The following is an 18575-nucleotide window of genomic DNA, read 5'->3' as shown; positions in this document are numbered from 1 at the left end:
ACACATACACACTAACACCCACCCTCACACGCACACCCATCCACACACAATCACACACTAACACCCACCCTCACTTACACACCCTCACACACACTCGCACCCTCCCTCATGCACACACACACTCGCCCACACCCACATGCAGTTCCGAGCCCCCTTCCCCCCACCCTTCCCCCGCATCTTCCTTTCTTCACTCCTGCTGACCGCGGGCTCAGCTTCCTCTCAAGGGGCCCCCCTGGTCCCTGCCATCCCTCCACTTTCCCAACTCCTGAACCCCCCAAGTCAGTGATGCGGGAAGAGAGGGGTGGATTCAGGGACGGGGCTGGACGATCAGAATCTGAGGACAGTGATCTCAGGGTCCTTTTTCACTTGTCGGTCAGGCTGAGGAGGCTTGGGAGTTAGTCTGCATCTTCTCCCTCCTTTTGTGTGGACACAGGGACACGTAAACACACACGTGCACAGAGGGGCCGCCCCGCACACACAGGCTGGCAGAGGGCATGCCCGTCAGGCGCGTGGGCACACAGGGACACAGCCCTGAACACACACGCAGAGCTGCACGCGCATCTCTGTAGAGTGCGGGGGTAGGTGGCTGCTCCCCCGGGTTTCAAAATCCTCAACTACTCATGCTTCTCCTTCCCTTCCTGGGAAATAAGAGTTCCCAACCAAGATAGGAGCACACACCTGTTACACTGTGGTTTTGGTGGCTGCTCTGTCTTAGAAGAAGAAAGTTTTACTTTTCGAACGTTGCCTGTGGACAGATGAAGTTGCCATCAGGCCTCATCTGGGCCAGGGAGTCAGTGTGAATGAGAAAAGCCAGAGTGTGGCCTGCCCACCACGGGACCGGCCAAGCCTCCTGCCGCCTCGCTGTGCGCTGCTGAAAACCGTTGGCGCCCGGGAGACCCACCCCCAGCTCTCGGGCTAGCCCGAGTCGACCTCCTCTGGGTACGTTCTCGTTAGATGCAGTAACGGTAACCTACGGCACGTGCTTTGCTGTGGAGCAGTTACCATCACAGGGGTCTTCTGGCAGAATGACTTGTCGGGTCAGGAAGAATTTCTTCCCCCTTCTAGAAAAACACATCTATGCTTGGGACAGGTGTGCATGTGTGTGCATGTGTTATTGTTTAAAAACAAACTCCCAACATAAAGTCCGTACACGTTTTGGAATGACAGCAAATTAAAATGAATAATAAAGTGGGACTTTCCTGGCGGTCCAGTGGTTAAGACTCCCTGCTTCCACTGCAGGGGGGGCACGGGTTGTTTCCCTGGTCAGGGAACTAAGATCCAACATGCTGCATGGCGTGGCCAAGTAAATAAATTAATCTAAAAAAAAGAATAATAAAGCAAGCTCATTCAGGGGAAACTTGCACTTTGCAGTGTAGCCGGCTCGAGGACACCATGTGAGACAGTGGAAAGAACCCTCAGCTAGGCTTCAACGCTTTGCGTTTGCGTTCTGGGTCCACAGATTTTGGCCGTGGGACCTTTGACTCTTGGCTTCATGTCTCTGAGTCTTGCACTTTCTTGTAAAACAAAACTCAGTCTATTTTGCCAGCGTTCAGGGCTGCTAGAGGAGTGAGTGAACAAATGTGTATGAAAATGATTTATTACTAACAAAGCACCGTACAAACGTCAAGGTATTACTTATGACCATGGGGGTGGTAAGGTGACTCTGGGACCATCTGTTATCTTCTCCTTGCTCTCGCTGGGGCTGAGAAAGTCTGACAAACAGGAGCCTGATGGCTTGCTCCCATCACTCGGATGAAGCACTCCTTCCTCTTATCCCAGGAGGGTCTGCTGCCATGGCTCCCTGGCCTGGAAAGAGAAGCTGCAGGGGGCAGGAGGCGAGAAAGCTGAGGGGGGTTCTGCCTTACGTTTGGAAAGGCAGCTCTTTCAACCGCTTCACTTTGGTTGTTTCAGGGGCAGCGGAATGAAAGAAGGCATGTCCAGTAACAGCACTGCCAGCATCTCCCAAGCCAGGAAGGCTGTGGAGCAGCTGAAGATGGAGGCCTGCATGGACAGGGTGAAGGTGAGCACGCACAGCCGGCCCGGCCCTCTGACCGACACTCGGCGCCAAACAGTGACCCCCGCCCACGCTCAGAGCAGCCTCATGAGAGCAAACGCGTCGCCCCATAGAGCATCCAGCCAACACTGGCGGCTGTAACATTTACAAGCGAGCGTTTGCTGCAGAGTTCTGAGCGTGTCTGAGCGTCCAAGGGATGCAGAGTACACAGTGTGTGAATTCCGTGAGGAGTCGCCAAAAATAGACCCATATTCATCTCAGCTCTCTCTGGCTCCGTTGTCATGCCAGTAAGCGAGAGAGAGTTGAACCGTGAGATCCATCATAGTTTTCCTGCCTGATCCAGTGACTTTGAGGTTAAACAACATCAGGTATTTTGACAGGGGCGCTGTCGGGAGTGCAGCATCGAGCCATGCACCGCGTTTGGGGAGGAAAGGGAAGAAAGGTGTCAGCCGCCTCCCACCATGTTCATTTCTCCGAGGAGTGTAGCTGTCTTCACGCTGGGGGAGCTGAAGTGAGATGAAGCCAGCTCTTCTCCAGGTGCCACTTTGAAGCCAGCAGGAGGCCAGGCGGAGCAAGTGGCTCTGAGATGCCGCTTAGTTAGGTTCATTGACTGTAATGCACCTGGAAGCCCATCGGGAATCTGACAGCAGGAAACACGAGTCCAGTGTGTCTGTGGCCTTTTGGGACACAACACAGGGCTCTCACCCAGACACGGGGGTTCAAATAAGACAGAATCCGTGGGGCACTGGGGGACTCCTAAAGCCTTCTGTTGGGAGAACGAGCAGTCCCTTCCCCAGGCTCCCACCCCCGAGAGCTGTGGCCAGATAACACCGGCTCCTGCTTCCATCAGGAGAGTTATCCCCCTTCCCTGGGGACGTCCAGGTACCAGCTGTCCAAGGAGGCAGTAAGCGACACAGTGTAGATGCCACGCGAGGAGGGGATGCAGGATGATACCCATTGGTCTAAGTGGGCCGGCTATATCTGCATGTACGGATACCAGCTACAAATTAGACATCAGTCCTTGATCCCTAGGCTAGGAGAGGAAGCAAGAAAAGAAACAGTTCTTAAAGGGGGGGGGGTGCCCCAGTGGTGTAGAAATGGGTCTAAGGATGAGCACTGCAGACAGGCAGCAGGCTACCGGTTCAAGGATAGAACAGAGCTTGCTGAGAGGACGGGAATGCGGTGAGATTCGCACTTTGGACAGAGACGCCTGAGCACGTGCTCCGGCCTCAGCGCAGTCCTGGGCTATAAACACGAATGGAATGTCCCCGTCATGTTGCTCAGAGAAGACTCCCGGGAGGCGTGAGCTGGGAGCGGGTTGGGAGGTGACACGGGGCAGAAGGGAAGGCCGGTGTGAGCTGACTCTGGCTCATTGCGAGCACTTGGTCTTGACCGAAGAGCCGGTAGTTGTGCTGGGAGGGCGGCTGGGGGATGCTGTGTGCGCACGTACCATTCATGAAAACTACTGGGCGTGCGCCGAGGCTACGTATGGGTGACTAACAACAGTCGATAAAGTTGTCAGAGGCTGAGGGCAGCGGAAGCTGTAGAGGTACCCGGGAGAGGCCTCGAGGGGAAGAGAGCGCAGGCAGGACGGAGAGGCCAGCGCGCAAGGAACTCAGCAGAACTCAGAGGGTAAGTGTGGGAGCCGCCAGGAAGAGAGAAGCTAGACCCCAGCTGTCAAGTCCATGGCCTGAGGACTGGAAAGATGGTAGGCACTGGTTTTGGCCATAGGACAGTCACCATGCTTGGGAGTTTTACTTTGGCAAGGAGGATTCACTCGGTGATAACAGATCCTCACCCGTGACCATCACCACCCAGGAGTCATGGTGGGGACCACATGTCCCCGCGAGGAAGGGCCCTTCAGGAGGCACTAAAGGAACAGGCACGGTCTCTGGAAGAGGCGGGGGAGATCATAAGGCAACTCAGGGTCCAGTTTGTGGCTCAGGTGGCTTCAAGGGATGGGCAGTCCCGTTCTTGCAGTGAGTGGGTTATGGAAATGCGGCCCCTTGATCCCAGGAGAAGACGCTCGGGGGATCTGCGGCCTCTGTGGTAATTCCAGGGCCAGTGACAGCCGGGTCAGATTTGGTTCAGAGCTGGCAGAGTATCGTCACAGCAGAGATGATCCAGGGCTGCCTGAGGACAGAGGTGGCCCTGAGGAGCCACATGCCGGCCGTAGCTTTACAGTCACGTGTGCTTTTTTGGCTTGGGTTTTGCTCACACAACCTTGAACTTTTTGTTTATTTGTTTTAAATTGTGGTAAGATACACATAACGTGTAATTTACCAGTTTAGCCATTTTAAAGCGTACAGTTAACTAGCATTGCGTACATCCACAGTATTGTGCAGCCACCCATTTCCAGAGCTTTCTCCTTATCCCCCAAAGCAGAAACTCTACCCATTAAGCTCTAACTCCCCGTCCCCCCAACCCTTCCCTAGCCCCAGCAACCTCTCTTCTACTTTCTGTCTCTATGAATTTGACTATTCAAGGTACCTCATTGATGTATATGGAATCATGCAGTATTTGTCTGAATTTTGTGTATGGCTTATTTCACTTGGCATATGCCTTCAGGGTTTGTCCAGTGTAGCATGTGTCAGGATTTCATTCCTTTGTAAGGCTGAATAGTATTTCATTATGTGCATGTACCACGTTTTATTTACCCATTCATCTGTTGATGGACATTTGGATTGTTTCCACCTTTTGGCTATTGTGAAGAGCGCTGCTGTGAACATGAGTGTGCAAGTGTTTGGGTCCCTGCTTTCAGTTCTTTGGGATGTATGCCCAGAAGTGGCATTGCTGGATCATATGGTAATTCTATGTTCAACTTTTTTTTTTTTTTTTTTTTTTTTTTTTGCGCCTCTCACTGTTGTGGCCTCTTCCGTTGCGGAGCACAGGCTCCCGGTGTGCAGGCTCAGTGGCCATGGCTCATGGGCCCAGCCGCTCCGTGGCATGTGGGATCCCTCCCGGACTGGGGCATGAACCCGTGTCCCCTGCATCGGCAGGCGGACTCTCAACCACTGTGCCACCAGGGAAGCCCTATGTTTAACTTTTTAAGGAACCATCAAACTGTTTTCCTTAGCAGCTGCACCATGTTACATTTCCACCAGCAATGAACAAGGGTACCAATTTCTTCACATCCTTGCCAACACTTGTCATTTATACAATTTTTTTTTAGCCGCTCCGCGGCATGTGGGATCTTCCCAGACCAGGGCACGAACCCGTGTCCCCTGCATCGGCAGGCGGACTCTCAACCACTGCGCCACCAGGGAAGCCCTGTTCAACTTTTTTGAGGAACCGCCATACCGGTTTCCATGGTAGCCATACCTATTTACATCCTCCCCACCCCCCAAGCAATGCACAAGAGTTCCAGTTACTCCACATCCTCGCCAATACTTGTTATTTTCCTTTTTTTTTAAACAATAGCCATCCTCATGGGTGTTAAGCTCACACTTTGATATTGTTGTTTTTTAAGATTTTTTTTTGATGTGGACCATTTTTAAAGTCTTTATTGAAGTTGTTACAATATGGCTTCTGTTTTATGTTTTGGGTTTTTGGCCACAAGGCATGTGGGATCCTATTAGCTCCCCGGCCAGGGATCGAATTCGCACCCCCTGCATTGGAAGGCGAAGTCGTAACCACCGGATGGCCACTGGGAGTCCCTCACACTTGATTTTAATCACTAGACACCCCTTGCTTCAGGGCACAGGATGGCTTTGGGGGAAAATCTACTTGATGCAACTCTTTGGCAGAAAAAAAAAAAGTGTGTATTGATATCAGTTAGCCAGACAATAAAAACAGAATGTGGAAAGAAAGAGACTCCATCAAGGATACTCCAGATTGACCTTGATAAGGACCTTGAGGAGGGTGGAAATAGGAACAGCGTCGCCAGGGAGAAGTAGTGGCCTTTCTAGGGTGGGTGAGAGTTTACTGCAGGAGGGGAAGAAGGGAGCCTGGGGGTAAATGACCGAGGGAAGCTGTGTGGAAGGAGGAGGAGAGCAGTACCTAGAATTCACTGACCTCATACAGACAGTGAGGGGAACGCCAGGTCCAGGTGAAGGGGGTAAAGGGCAGGCTGACTGCATGGTGAGGATGTAGAAAAAGCGAGTGTGCTGTGCCTTCCATGGGGCCCGGAGAGAGGGAAGAACAAGGGGAAACAGCTGGAGGCCCCATGGAAGAAGTAATTGCAGTGACAGGTCCCACAGAGCCGGCTCCCAGGTGGAAGCATGACAGAGGGGGACCCAGAGGACAGCCTGGGCAGGACACGTATCGGGCATGAAACCAGAGAGGAGCCCCATGGCTTGTACGGTCTGTTGCCGACTGCAGAGCCCACCTCCGGGCTTCGTAGTTTGCTCTGCTTGGAAGAGCATCTCATGGGGAAGGAAGGATGGAAACGATGGCGTTTGCAGCTCAGGGGAATAAAGGAGAGGTCTGTTAAGGGGAGAGAAGGGAAAAACTACCGTGTTAAGCAGTTGTTCGGGTTGCAAATATAAAACAAGTATTTGTGTGAACTCAGAGAGGTTTGGGCAAGTCATGGAGGAAAAATGTGGAAATATCCACTACCTTCCTGTCTGTCCCCCGCAAACATCATCTGCATAAAAAGCACTAGTGTCAACATAGACTTTGTTCCAGATTTTGCAGGACGTAGAAGAGAGGCTTCACCATATAGCCCACAGCCAGCCCTCAAACCCACACACCGCTGCGTTGAGACCCTCCCCACACACCCCCTCAGCATCCTTCTTGCCTCTCCTTACTGTTAACCATATCGGGTCCAGCTGCTTGCCGCTCATAAATCAATACTGGAGAGAGAGAGAGAGAGAGACAAACGTTGGTAGAAAGGAAAGTTGCTTTTAATCAGAATGCCGGCAGTCTGGGGACACAGTGGACTCAGTGTCCCCCCAAAACTACCTCCAAAGATTCTGCTCAGCCATGAAAGGTTTTAAAGGGAAATAATAATCTCAGGGAATCATTGAGAGAGGGGGTCAGAGTCCTCGCCATCTCCCACTGCGGGCAGGCGTGCGTTCAGGCTTGTTGATTCCTCATGATCTTTCTTTAGATGCTGTCTTGTTCACACCGTTCGTTGGCAAGATTACTGACGCGGAAGCTAGGGAAGCGATCTGGTCATCTGTTAATTACTTATTCTTCATTTCTACTTCTTTGATCTATGGAAGGAACCAACGGATTAGGCAAGGTATTGTGTGGTCAAAAGATGTGAAAGGTGTGCTAGGGCCAGAGATGAGTAGAGCACGGGGGGCACCTGGTGTAAGGTTAGTGACAAGACAAAGGGGGCCGCTGTAGAGAGCTCTTTCCTGCCAAAAGCTGCTTATACTACCTTCATTCCTTTAATGTTTATAGACTGCCTTCCCCAACTCAGCCCTCTCCCCCAGCATCCATGTGACTCTTCTCCATCCTACCTCAAAGCTCACCAGGGCATTTCCCAACAAAGCTGGGTGTTCCTCTTTGCAAACCTGTATCAGCTGCTTAAAAAATAATGTAAATGTGTTCCATGCATCGTAAGCACAGGGAGGATTCAACATAGAACCTATATGGCCTCCCCAAAAGCAGAAAGCTCAGCAAATAATACTCAGGACCTAAAAAATAAAAAATGAGCACAGGGAGATCCCTGGTGGCACAGTGGTTAAGAATCTGCCTGCCAGTGCAGATTCGAGCCCTGGTCCTGGAAGATCCCACATGCTGCAGAGCAACTAAGCCCATGCGCCACAACTGCTGAGCCTGCACTCTGGAGCCCGCGAGCCACAACTACTGAGGCTGCGTGCCACAACTACTGCAGTCCGCGCGCCTAGAGCCCGTGCTCTGCAAGAAGAGAAGCCACTGCAGTGAGAAGCCCGCGCACTGCAACGAAGAGTAGCCCCCGCTCGCCACAACTAGAGAAAGCCCGTGCAGCAACGAAGACCCAACGCGGCCAAAAATGAATGAATGAATGAATGAATAAATGAATAAATAAATAAATAGCGAGCACATAAAAGATGACTTGGAAACTGTTTTGGTCCCTTGGAAAAGGGCACCCATAACCTTATTCTTACTTTCACCCTTTAGAGGTTCAAGCAATATAAAGTTCTATTGGGAAAGCACATATATGACATGGATCATCAAATAGGGAAAATTTGTTGAGAAATTATGGCAGGTACGAGCTGAGCAAAGTATAAGATTCTTAAGTGGAGAAAGTGGTTTCTGGAGCCTGACTGTCCAGCTGAAGAGAAGACTTCAGCTTCTGAAAAGGCGTTGTCCCCTGGGGGAGATACAGAGGCCCTGAGCAGGCCAGGTCCCAGTCTCCCAGGAGGGCTTCTGGGAGCTTCCTCTCCACTGGGTACCCCTCAGGGTGCCCTGATTCTCCTGACACTGGGCCAGCCCCATGGGCTGTGGCCTGTTAGGCTCTGGGGATGGATGCACACCTTGAGCAAACCAGTACCTCTCAGCCAGGGACCAGGAAGCTGACAGACTTGCCAAGCAGCATTAGGCCCATCTCTCTCACTTGCCTTCAGTAGATAACTTAAACAGCTGTGGGTGTGCTAACAACCCCCAAAAGCACTGCCCTCGGGATGAAATTAATCTTGTCACCACAAGCTTACAGATGAATGGATAAAAAAGATGCGGTACATATATACAATGGAATACTACTCAGCCATAAAAAGGAATGACATAATGCCATTTGCAGCAACATGGATGGACCTAGAGATGATGACACTAGGCGAAGTCAGTCAGACAAAGGCAAATATCATATGATATCACTTATATGTAGAATCTAAAAAAATGATACAAATGAACAGAAACAGACTCACAGACTTTGAAAACAAACTTATAGTTACCAAAGGGGAAAGTTGCCGGGGTGGGGGGGCGGGGGATGGGATAAATTAGGAGTTTGGGATTAACATACACACACTATTATATGTAAAATAGATAATCAACAAGGACCTACTGTATAGCACAGGGAACTCAATATTCTGTAATAACCTAAATGGGAAAAGAATCTGAAAAAGAATAGATATATATATATGTATGACTGAATCACTTTGTGGTACACCTGAAACTAACACAACATTGTAGATCAACTATACTCCAATAAAAAACAAAACAAAACAAAAAAAACAGCACAAGCTTGATTTGCTGATTGTTGACGGACAGATCGCCCTGTTCTATGTCAGCCTCCCTTCTATAGACTGCTGAAAAAATGAGGGCAGGAAAAGAAGAATGGCAGATGACAAATGTGCATAAAGTCACCCAGAGAGATGGTGGCAGTAGTGAAACTAGTGCTGGAAGAAGGAACTGCCATAAAAGAAGAGAGATTCTATCATGAGAAATAATGGCAGTTGTTCACAATCCTTCTCCATAAAAGGTATGAAAAATTTGGAGAAAACAGTTTGGAAAAGGGGAATAGCTTTAGAGAAAGGAATATTCCTACTTACTTTTGGTCTTGGAGATTTTCTCATTTGATGCTTAAAAGAAAAGCGAATACATGTTCAAAAAATATTTTAGTTAGGAAATACAAGGACACAAAAACTGAATTTACGAGTGTTCAAGATAGAGGTTACATATGCTCTACTTATTCCATTTAGAACTTTTTTTTCAAACCATAAATATGTGAGAGTGAACTAGACATATCCCAAAGCGTGTAGCATACTTAAGGCTCTTCAAAGAGAAAGGGAGACCTTAAAGTGAGAATGTGAGAAAGTAGGCACCTTTATCTGGGGGCTTTAAATCTTGTCTTGAAAACAATGCAATTTTTCTGTTTATAAAAATAGTACTACTATATATAAAATAGATAATGAAAAAGGACCTACTGTATAGTACAGGGAACTCTACTCAACACTCTGTAATAGCTTATATGGGAAAAGAATCTAAAAAAGAGTGGATACATGTATATGTATAACCGAATCACTTTGCTGTACACCTGAAACTAACATAACGTTGTAAATCAACTATACTCCAATAAAATTTTTTTTTAAAAGAAACATATAAATTTTAAAATAAAAAAAGTACTCATTTATTTTAGGAAGTTTTGGAAAATATAGAAAAGTATGAGGAAGAAAATTTAAATAATCTATAACCACTACATTTTCATGTTTTTCCATCCAGCTGTTTATCTATTTTTCTTTTTATAAAATTATGGTTGTAATATACATTTGTTGATGAAAGTTCAATTAACAACCAAGTTAAGAAGGAAAAAAGGGGAATTTTATTTGAGCCAAACTGAGGGTTGTAACCAGGGAGACAGACTCTCAGAAGCTCTGAGGACTGTTTCACCTGTTAGAAGTTAAAGGCACAGTCATACATTTTCGAGACAAAGTATCTACGTCAAAATGACATACTGATAACTTTACATAAAGTTCACCAAGGATACATAGTCCAGGTAAACAGGTAGAAAGGGAGCAGCAAGTCACGATGACCCCCTACAGCCCTGGGGAAGAACTCTCTTCTTTTAAGAAGTTACATTGCTAATGTCAGAAGAAAGGGAAAAAAAATTGATCTTTACGGTTGAGCAGGCATTCCCACCTTTGAGGACCTTTGCTTAAACGTATAATGCAAATGCACACTGTACATTAGGGAGGGAGGGAGGAGGCATAAACGGACAGAGAGAGAGGATTTCATGTTTAATTTCTCTTGTCCTGCCTTAAAGTATAAATTTTATTTCATCAGTTTATTACTTTTTGCAGTCTGACTTCTCACTGAACGGTATATTGTGATTATATATCCAGGTCAGTAAATACTCTCCTAAAATGTTATTTTAATATCTTCATCTGATGTGCAGTTATTTAACTGGTCTCCTATTCTTGGGTATTTCCATTCTTTCCAATTTTTTCAGTATAATTTCCTTTTTTTAATTGAAGTATAATTGAGTTATTGTGTTAATTTCAGATGTACAGCAAAGTGATTCAGTTTATATATATTTAAATATAATTATATTTATATATATTTCAAATTATTTTCCATTATAGGTTATTACAAGATATCTAATATAGTTCCCTGTGCTATACAGTAAATCCTTGTTGCTTATCTATTTTATGTACAGTAGTGTGTATTTGTTAATCCCACACTACTCCTAATTTATCCCTCCCTATCCCTTTACCCTTTGGTAACCATAAGTTTGTTTCTATGTCTGTGAGTCTGTTTCTGTTTTGCACATAGAGTCATATGTGTTATTTTTTAGATTCCACATATAAGTGATATCATATAATATTTGTCTTTCTCTCTCTGACTCACTAGGTGTGATAATCTCTAAGTGCATCCATGTTGCTGCAAATGACATTATTTCATTCTTTTTAATGGCTGAATAACATTCCATTGTATATATATACCACATCTTCTTAAACCAGTCATCTATTCACGGGCACTTGGGTTGTTTCCATGTCTTGGCTATTGTAAATAGTGCTGCTATGAATATTGGGGAGCACGTATCTTTTCTAATCAGAGTTTTCATCTTTTCTGGATATACGCCTAGGAGTGGGACTGCTAGATCATATGGTAACTCTATTTTTAGTTTTTTAAGGAACCGCCATACTGTTTTCCATAGTGGCTGCACCAATTTACATTCCCACCAACAGTGCAGGAGGGTTCCCATTTATCCACACTCTCTATAGCATTTATTGTTTGTGAACTTTTTGATGATGGCCATTCTGACCGGTGTGAGGTGATGCCTCATTGTGGTTTCGATTTGCATTTCTCTAATAATTAGCAAGTTAATCCCACACTACTCCTAATTTATCCCTCCCTATCCCTTTACCCTTTGGTAACCATAAGTTTGTTTCTATGTCTGTGAGTCTGTTTCTGTTTTGCACATAGAGTCATATGTGTTATTTTTTAGATTCCACATATAAGTGATATCATATAATATTTGTCTTTCTCTCTCTGACTCACTAGGTGTGATAATCTCTAAGTGCATCCATGTTGCTGCAAATGACATTATTTCATTCTTTTTAATGGCTGAATAACATTCCATTGTATATATATACCACATCTTCTTAAACCAGTCATCTATTCACGGGCACTTGGGTTGTTTCCATGTCTTGGCTATTGTAAATAGTGCTGCTGTGAATATTGGGGAGCACGTATCTTTTCTAATCAGAGTTTTCATCTTTTCTGGATATACGCCTAGGAGTGGGACTGCTAGATCATATGGTAACTCTATTTTTAGTTTTTTAAGGAACCGCCATACTGTTTTCCATAGTGGCTGCACCAATTTACATTCCCACCAACAGTGCAGGAGGGTTCCCATTTATCCACACTCTCTATAGCATTTATTGTTTGTGAACTTTTTGATGATGGCCATTCTGACCGGTGTGAGGTGATGCCTCATTGTGGTTTCGATTTGCATTTCTCTAATAATTAGCAATGTTGAGCATCTTTTCATGTGCCTCCTGGCCATCTGTATGTCTTCTTTGAAGAAATATCTATTTAGGTCTTCTGCCCATTTTTTTGATTGGGTTGTTCATTTTTTCCATATTGAGTTGTATGAGCCCTTTATATATTTTGGATATTAACCCCTAGTTAGTTGCATTGTTTGCAAATATTTTCTCTCATTCTGTAGGTTGTCTTTTCGTTTTCTTGATGGTTTCCTTTGCTGTGGGAAAGCTTTTAAATTTTATTAGGTCGCATTTGTTTATTTTTGCTTTTATTTCTTTTGCCTTGGGAGATGTCTAAGAATGTTCTTTTTTAGGAGTTTTATGGTGTCATGTCTTATATTTAGGTCTTTAAACCATTTTGAGTTTATTTTTGTATATGGTGTGAGGGAGTGTTCTAATTTCATTGATTTACATGTAGCTGTCCAGCTTTCCCAGCACCACTTGTTGAAGAGACTCTTTTCTCCACTGTATATTCTTGCCCCCTTTGTCATACATTAATTGACCGTAGGTGTGTGCGCTTATTTCTGAGCTCTCTATTCTGTTCCATTAATCTGTCTGTATGTTTTTGCACCAGTACCATGCTGTTTTGATTACTGTAGCTTTGTAGTAGTTTCTGAAGTCTGGAAGGGTTATGACTCCAGCTTTCTTCTTTTTCCTGAGGATTGCTTTGGCATTTCTGGGTCTTTTGTGGTTGCATATAAATTTTAGAATTATTTGTTCTAGTTCTGTGAAAAATGTCTTGGGTATTTTGATAGGGATTGCATTAAATCTGTAGATTGCTTTGGATAGTATGGCCATTTTAACAGTATTAATTCTTCCAATCCACGAGCATGGGGTATCTTCCCATTTCTTTAAATCATCTTCAATTTCCTTTATCAATGTTTTATAGTTTTCAGCATATAGATCTTTCACCTCCTCATTTAAGTTTATTCCTAGGTATTTTTTCATGTGATTTTAAATGGGACTGTTTTTTACTTTCTCTTTCTAATATTTCATTGTTAGTGTAAAGAAATGCAGCAGATTTCTGAATATTGATCTTGTATCATGCTACCTTGCTGAATTCATTTATTCTGATAATTTTGTTTGGAGACTTTAAGGTTCTCTATATAGAGTATCATGTCATCTGCAAATAGTGGCAGCTTTACCTCTTCCCTTCCGATGTGGATACCTTTAATTTCTTTTTCTTGTCAGATTGCTGTGGGTAGGACTTCCAGTACTATGTTGAATAGAAGTGAGAATTTAATGGAAAGGCTTTCAGCTTTTTACTATTGAGTATTACATTGGTTGTGGGTTTGTCATAAATGGTTTTTATTATGTTGAGATATGTTCCCTCTGTACCACTTTGGTGAAAGTTTTTATCATGAATGGATGTTGAATTTCATCAAATGCTTTTTCTGAGTCTGTTGAGATGATCATGTGGTTTTTGTTTTTCCTTTTGTTAATGTGGTGTATCACATTGATCGCCTTTTTCCTACCCCTGGCCCAACTTTCTGTTGTACTTATCTTTTTTGTATTGATTAGTAAGATTTTCTTGCATATTATATATTACAAATAGTTTTCCCAGTTTGTTGTTTGTGTTTTAATTTAGTCTTTGATTATTTTTGATGTACCAGTGTTTAAAAATTTTAATATGAAAACTATCAATATTTCCTGTGGACTCCTTTGCTTTATACATAAGCCTTTCCATGATGAAATTAGATCAACACTCACCTATATTTTTTCTATTTCCTTTATTATTTCAGTTTTTACATTTAACTGTCTAATCCATCAAAATCTGTCATTTACTTAAAAATCAATATAAGAATTTTTTCAAAGTTTTTTAAAAATTTAAACCAGCTCATAATTAACAACCCAGAATTCCCCCTCTTGATCTGAAATGTGGTAACTGATTCTGCTCTCCCACTTTTGAGCAGATACTGACTCTTCAGAGTATTTCTGTTCCTACTTCTGGTCACTCATCCCTGTTTCCATTACTGGATCTCTGTTTGCCATATTCATGCTAGTGGTCTCTAGTTTTATCCCTAGCCCACTTTGCTTTTTAAACCTTCAGGGTCTTCTTGGGTAAACTCATCTACTCCTGTGACTTTTTAATATATGTGTCTCCAGCCCAACCCCCTGAACTTTTATTCTGTATATCTAGGTGCCTACTGGTCAAACCCCCAAAGCCTTAAAATCAGCACATCCAAAACTGACCTTTTTAAATTTCATCCTGTTCTTTTTGTGTATTCTCTCCCTCATTTCTTTATACCACCATCTACCTGGTCTCTCAAACAAGAAACTCTCTTTCATCCCACATAGCTAATATATTTCCATATCCTACCAGTTTAGCTCCCTTAACATTTCTGAGATCTCTCCCCTCACCTCCATCCTCATGGTCACATTTATTGTCTGACCAACTGCAGAAGCTATAGGTGGTTGATCTGCCTCTAGTCTTGCCCCTTCAGATCTGTCCTTCCCCTTTCTCTAAATTAGTCTAGTATAAAAATCTGACTCTGAACCCGTCTATTTAAAACTGGATAAAATAGGAGCTCCTTAGCATGACCTACAAGACTCCTGGTTCAGTCCAGTCATGGTGTCCAAGGTGAGCCTCCAGGCTCACCTCTTTGTACTCCCTTCCACATGTCTACACTCACACTTTCTCCAGCAATTTCTTAAATATGCCCTGCTGTAACACGCTTTTTTGCCTTTTCACATGATAGTCTCTTCATCTGGAAGATTTCTTTCACCTCTGCCTGGAAAATATCTATTCATTAATCATATGCCAGTTTAGAGGGGAAAAACAGACACTGGTCTGTGAGCCTTGGTATTCCACCCGCCTGGCTTTTCACAAAGGTGGTCTGCTTGCCCTAAAGTAGGAATTAGCCAAAACCCGAAGATTTCCACTGTGGGGTTGGACAAACTGTGGAAAGTATGAAACATCTTTAGAGGGAAAGCTCTAAAGAATAACTTACCTGAACTAGGACTTTCCATTGCCTCCAGTCTCATCACCCACTCAAAGAACTGAATGAGGATGTTCCAGCCACACTGTAAAGAGAATATTCAAATATTGCTTCAGCAAACAATGAAGGGGGTCAAAGAGAACCTCCCCATACTGTTCTTGCACAAATAGCAGACTTGGATTAGAACTGCCCTCTTTCTAAGTATAAAAGAAAAAAAAGGGGCTTCCCTGGTGGTGCAGTGGTTGAGAGTCCGCCTGCCGATGCAGGGGACACGGGTTCATGCCCCGGTCCGGGAAGATCCCACATGCCGCGGAGCGGCTGGGCCCGTGAACCATGGCCACTGAGCCTGCGCTCCGCAACGGGAGAGGCCACAACAGTGAGAGGCCCACGTACCGCAAAACAAAAAAAAAAAAAAAGAAAAAGAAAAAAAAAGAGAAACATTGGACCTATGCAAATATTCTGCCAAGGTATCAAGGACCAGACTCTAGCGTATGAAAGGCTAATGGAGCACTCAGGAAGAAGTCTTCTTCCAAAAAACCAAAGAACATTTTAGGTGACTGCTTTATAGTCTCCAAAAAATGTAAAGCAAACATAGAATCTATGAAACAAGAGCTCAAGGGAGAGATAAAATAATGAGTTGAAAGGGAGGTAGAAAAGCTAAGGAAAGAATTTGAGAGGGGGTGGGGAACACCATTAGAAGGAGCAAAGAGTCTTTCTCTGTCTGGCTTACTCCACGTAGTATGGTAATCTCTAGGTCCATCCATCTTGCTGCAAATGGCATTATTTCATTCTTTTTTATGGCTGAGTAGTAGTCCATTGTATATATGTACCACATCTTTAGCCATTCATCTGTCGCTGGACATTTAGGTTGCTTCCATGTCTTGGCTATTGTAAACAGTGCTGCGATGAACATTGGGGTACATGTATCTTTTCAAATTATGATATCGCTTATTTGTGGAATCTTAAAAAAATGATACAGATAAACTTATATACAAAACAGATATAGGCCCACAGACATAGAAAACAAACTTATGGTTACCAAAGGGGAAAGGAGCAGGGGAGGGATAAATTAGGGGTTTGGGATTAACAGATACACACTACTATATATAAAATACATAACCAACAAGGACCTACTATATAGTACAGGGAACTATACTCAATATTTTATAATAACCTATAAGGGAAAAGAATCTGAAGAAAAAACATAAAAGTATGTATAACTGAATTACATTGCTGTACACCTGAAACTAACACAACATTATAAATCAACTATACTTCAATAAAAAAATAAAAAGAAGGAGCAAAGAGTATAACACATGCTACAGAAAACCAAATTAATGACATGGAGGACAGGCTTAAGAAACTCGCACAGTAAGCAGAAGAAAAAAACAAAGAGATCAAAGCAGCTAGAGAGAGGATGACAGAAATGAAGACTGACAACAGCATTCCAACAGTTGGATACTGATGTTTCCAGCAGAGAGAAGAAATGGAATAGAAAATACTCCTAAGGATAGAATATTAAAAGGTTTCATTAAACAAAGGAAGATTTGAACCTGCAGATCCAAGCAGCTCGTCATAGTCCAGGAAAGAATGCAATAGAAAATGATCAACCATGAAACACATACACAGCTGAGGTTACTTAACCTCAAAAGAAAGAGCACATCAAGTATACAGGAAGGGGAAGCGATCATTTAGGGCAAGTGCACCTGACTTAACACGTGTCAGATGCTTGAATCCTCACGCCAGACCTCAGATGTTGGTGCTACTGGTACCCCAGTCCTCAGACAGGAAAACCGAGGCCCACAGTTGTTACGTGATGAACTGAGGATACCATCCCAGATCCTTGATTATCATTACACTACATTGCCCACCCCCCACCAAAGGGCGGAAATATCAGTCTAGACAACATTGCACCTCAGTTCAGAAGATGCCAGCCTAAAATTCTGTAAAAATTCTAAAATTCTGCAAAGAATTTGCCACCCAACCAAGTGGTCACATGTGTCCTAGGAACATAAATATATTCTCAATTAGGCAGAAAGTTAAATATAATGCAAACATATGCTTCTTTTCTTTAGCAAAATTATTTCATTTTGTACAGTTGCATTTCACTAAAGGAGATAACAGATGTGCATATTTTGTGATCATTTACATGTGGTGATATTTATTAGGACTGTAAGAAAGTTTCTGGTGAAGTTCCCACTAGATCAGGAATTCCTTCGAGTGGGGGCTGAGTGTCATCTTGTCTTGGGATCCCACACACTACTTGGGTCATAGCAGGTCACACTGAAGGATGGACTGGCTTAGAACATCCCAAATCAATAGCAGAGAATCAGGGTCAGGTGAGGCCACCCGTGTATCGTAGGCATCATTCCTACCAAAAAGGGGTAGGAAATCTGCAACTGCACTGGCTCAGACATCACAAAGAAACAACACAACACCTGCAGGCATACTTTCGATCAGGGCTATGAAACAAAGGCCCTGCTTTGGGGCGGGTGTCCACTCTTGCCTTGTGAGGTCTCTAACTTTGTGCTGAGCTGCTAGGACCACTTCAGTGTCATCTGCCCTACAGAGCTTCTGGGCAACGATCCTTCAACTGAAAGCTCAACCTCTTAAAGGAACTGGACTTGCAGGGTGAGCCCTCTGAAGAGCCTGTGCCCAGCCCAGTGAAGAGCTCTTCAGGACATCAAACGGCCCATGTTCATTGGTGAGACAACAGCTAAGGTCCACTCGGCCTCAGTATGCCTTTTGACTGCACTGGTCACTGCTACTGGACGCCCAAATGTCTGGTCATTTGTTTCTTCAAGATACAAAAGCCTTTTTCCACCAAGCTTCAGAGTCTCCTCCATGTAAGCCTTTGGTGGAGTCCTTCCAGCTGTATCTTTGGGCTCCCGCTTGCATTTTATGGGTTCTGACAGTAGCAACAAGCCCTACCACAGGAGAGATGGGACTAAAATATCAGCATTTGGTGTTAAAAACCTTTTTCATCACCTCACACCCATTGGGGTGGCTACTATCACCGAAACAGAAAAAAAACAAGCGTTGATGAGGATGTGGAGAAATTGGAAGGTTTGTGCGCCATTGCCAGGAATGTAAATGGTGCAGCCACTGTGAAAAGCTGTATGGCAGTTCCTCAAAAAAAAATTTTTTTAAAGAATTACTTACAGGATCTTGGGCTTCCCTGGTGGCGCAGTGGTTGCGCGTCCGCCTGCCGATGCAGGGGAACCGGGTCCGCGCCCCGGTCTGGGAGGATCCCACATGCCGCGGAGCGGC

At 44.3% G+C, this 18575-nt stretch overlaps 1 protein-coding gene and 1 long non-coding RNA gene across 4 annotated transcripts in view; one reads left to right on the top strand and one right to left on the bottom strand.

The window, feature by feature from the left end:
* Positions 1-18575, top strand: part of GNG4 (G protein subunit gamma 4) — a 71172-nt gene that overhangs the window by 34083 nt on the left and 18514 nt on the right. For both annotated transcript variants that reach the window (XM_028481788.2, XM_024115739.3), the window contains one exon: positions 1912-2020. In XM_028481788.2, the coding sequence (XP_028337589.1) occupies positions 1922-2020 (99 nt within the window). In that variant the 5' untranslated portion in view covers positions 1912-1921. The remainder of the gene's footprint in view (positions 1-1911; positions 2021-18575) is intronic.
* LOC129391658 (uncharacterized) lies at positions 6594-18519 on the bottom strand. 2 transcript variants are annotated; one of them, XR_008616227.1, is made up of 4 exons: positions 18468-18519; positions 16036-16266; positions 15318-15390; positions 6594-7170 (listed from the first exon to the last, which is right to left on the bottom strand). It is a non-coding gene; the product is annotated as an uncharacterized lncRNA (long non-coding RNA). The 2 variants fall into 2 exon arrangements; XR_008616228.1 differs by lacking the exon at positions 6594-7170 and having other exon boundaries at positions 15107-15390.

The sequence above is a fragment of the Physeter macrocephalus genome, chromosome 20 (assembly GCF_002837175.3).
Source record: "Physeter macrocephalus isolate SW-GA chromosome 20, ASM283717v5, whole genome shotgun sequence".
NCBI classification, from domain to species: Eukaryota; Metazoa; Chordata; class Mammalia; order Artiodactyla; family Physeteridae; genus Physeter; species Physeter macrocephalus.
This window is presented reverse-complemented; position numbering and strand designations above follow the sequence as displayed.